Below are 5,020 nucleotides of genomic sequence, written 5' to 3' on the forward strand. Positions count from 1 at the left end.
TTTTTTTTTTGTTCTAGTGAATTTTTTTTTTCTCTTCTAGTGGGGCAGCTGACAATAGTAGAAACAAAATTCACACTAAATCCAAATGTAATGCACCTCAACATTCCCACTACAGAAGTACTTTTTATCCAAACAGAAAAGGGAATCCCTTAGCAAGTTCCCTACTCATAAAAACTGGGGGAAGAGTAGGGAGAGTAGGAAACGGAGTAAAAAACACACCTGTACAAACTGTGGAAGAAGATCCGCCAGCTCATCATCACTAATAGCCTCCATCCAGGTCACAGCTTGGGACCTCACTTCCTGATCAGCAAATCTAGAAAAGTATCACTAAAATCAAGATTTGACCGTAACTTCTTTCTAATGAAGCTATATTTCCTGAAAACACAATCTCAATCTATTCTTGACAATGAATGCTCAAACAGCTCTTTATTCAAAAGCAATGTGTTTCTTCTTTTTTTAGGAAGAAAATCTTACCATGCTATACAAATTTTATTAAGGGACTGGTTTAGAAACTTTAAGCTTATGAAAATTAACTTTGGCCCACATCATAAAAATGTAACAAATTATTCTAAATTTACCTTATTCTCAATTTACCTTATTCTCTCTTTAGGTTAGTTTTAAATATGACATGCCTTTTTAATAACCTCAATGAAAAGGTATGTTAGTATAAATACACATTTACACATTTATATTATATTGAATTGCTTTCATGTTAAAACAAAGGGAAGTATTCCTGCAACATAATACTTTACTGAAAAAATTAACAATAAAATAAAGCAAATAAATTCATTCATAGTTGACTTACTTCGAATCAAGAAGCTCCAATGCAGTCAGTGGGTCTAATGGAGGCCACTGCTGAAGCAATGAGTAAATTTTGGCAAGATTAACCCATTTCCAGTTTGGGGCACTTGCTAGTATTTTAGGAAGACAATTTGGATGTTTGAGGCAATAATGACGTTTCTCCCACAAAAAAGCTTTGTCTTCTTTAGAAAGTCTGCATACATAACAGAACTAAATTACTCCTCAATGATATCATAATAATAGTTATAGTTTCAACGGTTTAAAATGCAAAGAAGAAATTTATTCATTTTAGGGCAGCCACTTCTTGGTGGAATCATTAATACTAATTTGGGATAGAAAAACACAATGTACAATAAACACCACTAATTTACCCTAATTTGGGGAACAGAAAGAAATCATTTTGACTTAATAAAAGAGTCTCAGTTACAAAAATGAAGGATAATTCAGTACAATAAGTACTTATTAAGCTCTAATCAGATGCCATGCACTAGAAATCAGTTGATAAGCAAAATCCACCTTATGAGCAAGGATTTTTATCCATTTTATACAAGTAAAATGAAATGCCATGTAACACACAAATGCTATTATAAAATTTTAGAAGTTGATTATATAGCTCAATTGAGGAATATTTAAAAAGAGAAAGATTTGTTTTGGAGATTCTAATTTAACCTTAATAACAAATGTTTATGTGAATGAATGATTTCACTATTTTACTACCCATCCATCTCCGCTTGTATATATAATACATGCACTGAAATGTATTCATCTCATGTGGAATACTGAAAAAATTTCAAATATTGAAAAAAGTACACAGTAGGTCTCCCTTCTTCTAATTCCCCTACCAGTAGCAACTGCCTATGCTTGTATATTCTTCCAGAGTCCATTTGTATAGAAGCATATACATAGGTGTATGTAGATCTTTTTTCTTCAATGGTAACATACTATATACACTATTCTGTTCCTTGCTTTCTTCATTTAACATATCTGACACATTAGTACATAGCTATAACTTCATTTTTAATAGTTACATGGTACTCTGTTGGATAAATATACCATAATTTGACCCCCATTGATGGACATTCCCTATCAGTTTTACAATAATTCAAATGCATACTGCAATGAGCATCCTTGTCTCCATAAGTAAATACAAAAAGGTTTCTTTCCTCTAAGATATATAACTAACTGGAAATGGAATTGGTAGGTCACAGACTATACACATTGTGACCTTAATACCGTGGTCGGCAAACTGCGGCTCGCGAGCCACATGCGGCTCTTTGGCCCCTTGAGTGTGGCTCTTCCACAAAATACCACAAAATACCACGTGCGGGAGCGTACGTACAGTGCGATTGAAACTTCGTGGCCCATGCGCAGAAGTCAGTATTTTGTGGAAGAGCCACACTCAAGGGGCCAAAGAGCCGCCGTTTGCCAAGCCGCAGTTTGCCGACCACTGCTAGATTTTGCCAAATTGCTCCAAAAGCTTTTGAGAATTCTGCCAACAATATAATCCCTTTTCTGTATCTTCATCAACACTTTCTATGATAGGACATTTTAATTTTCAACAATTTGATGTATATGAAATGGTATCTTGTATTAATTTACATTTCCTTGATTAAATTTAAATTTAAACCTCTCCACATACTGAGAGGTTGACATTTTTTTAGATGTTTAAAAAGACACTGTATTTCTTTTCTAAAGAATTACCTATTAATATTCATTGTCTAATTTACAACTGAGTTGTTTGTTTTTCTACTGGTATGAAAAGATTCTTTATACATTACGAAAATTAATCTAGCCCTGGCCAGTGTGGTTCAGTTGGTTGGGCATAGTTCTGCGCACCAAAAGATTGCCAGTTCGATTCCTGGTCTAGGGCACATGCCCAGGTTGTGGAGGCAGCGGATCATTGTTACTCTCTCTAAAAAAACAATAAACTATTCTTTTACAAAAAAAGAAAATTAATCTATTGCTATTTACTGTAAATATAGGTCCCTATCTGTTGTTTATCTTTTGATCATGTAAAAAGTTTGACCTGTACAAATTTCTGAAGTTTGATGTAGTCATGTAATCTTTTTATATAATTAAAAACAGATATAGAAAACTTTCCACACCAAAAATATTGCTAAATCATGAACTAAATCGGAGCACTTTATAAACCATTAACTTGAGCTTTACATTGTAAGAGATAACCAGGCAAAACAGAATCAAAGGAGCATACCCAAGTGATGAGTCTTTGTGAAGAATATCAAGAAGTTTCCCTTTTATATCATTTCCTAATGTTTCTAAGTTGTGTTGCTGTATAACATTTCGGTCGACTTGAGGAGTGGTATAAATGATATCAAATGTTGGAGAAGGAAAATCAACCTTAAAAATTTAATAGAAGTTGATCAAATTACAGCTGAATAGAACACATATTTACCACATTAACTTATTTGTCTTTGAAAAAATTGTTTTTTCTTAGCCATCAGGGTGAATTTTAGATTGTATATTAAGTCAATGTCCTTTTGCTGAAAGTGATTACCATTGTTGGTAATCCTCAATAGCACATATATTGCTTGGGATGGGTACAAGGGTATATTTTACTATTTCTTAGAAATAAGAAGTGATTTATTGACACTTAAAGATAGATTAGGCTTCTCTAATAACAACCCAAACCATGGTATACATACACTTTTTATAAAGAAATTTAAATGTAAACCTCTCCACATATCAAGAAGTAGCATTATCCTCTAAAGTCAACAAACATACCTTCTGGTGAGGATTAAAAAAAAAAAAGTACCATTACCTGTAACACTATTCTTTCCATCACATATCCTTTTTTGGGGATTGTTCCAGGAATAGGAGTTATATGTGATGAAGTCCAAAGATATAGAAGCTTAGTTCCACATGTTAAAAATCTACACAATGTAAATAGAAGAATACTGTGGTTTGCATTTTAAAAATTAATTCAAGGAAAAGAGAATGAACATATCTAAGGAGGAATTGAGGATAAAACAGAACACACTGTCCCCAAAACAATTCTATAAATAGGAGGGTGAAGGATAGTCTTTGAAGATCATCTACAAAGGAAATTTGGATTACAGAGCTGCTCCCTGACTTTTATCATAAAGAACAAAAACATATGCCAAAAAACCAGTACCTACTTGTGACAGCACCAATCATTTGAGAAGTTTTATCGGTGCCCTGGACCAGGGGTCAGCAAACTTTACCTCTAAAGAGCCAGACAGTAAATACTCTGAGCTTTCTGGGCAATCTGTGTTGCAGAGATTCAACTCTGCAATTATAGTGCAAGGTAGCCATGAATGACATATAAATAAATATGTGCACTGTATTCTAACAATACTGTATTTATAAAAAGCAGGCAGGAGGCTGTAGTATGCTGACATTTGCCTGAGACAACCAGTTTATGGCAATGAAGATATTGATGTATCTTTACACAGAAGAAATATCTGAAAGCTAACATGAGATATATATAAAAGCAGAAAACTACAAACTTCATTAAACTTTGTTCATTTTATTAAAATAGCAAATATCCTTTCCAAAGCTAGACTCTAGTCCTAATGTTTTCTCTTACAGGTTAACCTTTAAATCTTCGACACATTATATTCTGTTTTTTTTTAGAACCACTCTCATCCCCAAGTAGGTTACTTTAAGGTAAATTGCTATCACATTATTTCATCTGTAGATACTTTTATATATCTCAAAATGATAAAGTTTTTTTTTAAAAAATAAGTATAATCATTGGGTGGTGGGCACATGGTGCAATATACAGATCTTATAACATAGAAACTCACACCTGAAACCTGTATGTTCATGTTGACCAATGTCACCCCAATAAATTTATAAAATAAGTACAATACCATTACCATTCCTATAATAATTAACAATAACTACTTAAAATAATCAGCTATCTAGTATTCAAATTTCCCAATTGTCTCAAAGTTCTTTTTATAGTTGGTTTGTTCGAAAAAGAATCCAAGCAAGGTCCAACACTTGCATGTGGTTGATATGTCTTTTTAAGTATCTTTTAATTCAAGGGTCAACAAAACTTCAGCCTATCACCTGGTTTCATTAATAAACTTCTATACTAATAAAAGGGTAATATGCTAATTAGACCGGACATCTTCCAGACATCCTTCCGGACAAAGCCATAGTGGCAGGGGCCGAGGCAGAGGTGGTTAGGGGCGATCAGGCCAGCAGGGGAGAGCAGTTAGGGGTGATCAGG

General features: G+C 33.6%; 1 protein-coding gene across 1 annotated transcript in view; it reads right to left on the reverse strand.

Annotated features, from left to right (window-relative positions):
- Positions 1-5,020, reverse strand: part of PIK3C2A (phosphatidylinositol-4-phosphate 3-kinase, catalytic subunit type 2 alpha) — a 67,676-nt gene that overhangs the window by 23,248 nt on the left and 39,408 nt on the right. The window contains exons 13-16 of the mRNA XM_005883309.2: positions 3,581-3,692; positions 3,014-3,159; positions 806-994; positions 220-313 (exon numbers count right to left, since the gene is read on the reverse strand). Of these exons, the coding sequence (XP_005883371.1) occupies positions 220-313; positions 806-994; positions 3,014-3,159; positions 3,581-3,692 (541 nt within the window). The remainder of the gene's footprint in view (positions 1-219; positions 314-805; positions 995-3,013; positions 3,160-3,580; positions 3,693-5,020) is intronic.

Source organism: Myotis brandtii, unplaced genomic scaffold (genome assembly GCF_000412655.1).
Source record: "Myotis brandtii unplaced genomic scaffold, ASM41265v1 scaffold782, whole genome shotgun sequence".
Classification (NCBI taxonomy): domain Eukaryota; kingdom Metazoa; phylum Chordata; class Mammalia; order Chiroptera; family Vespertilionidae; genus Myotis; species Myotis brandtii.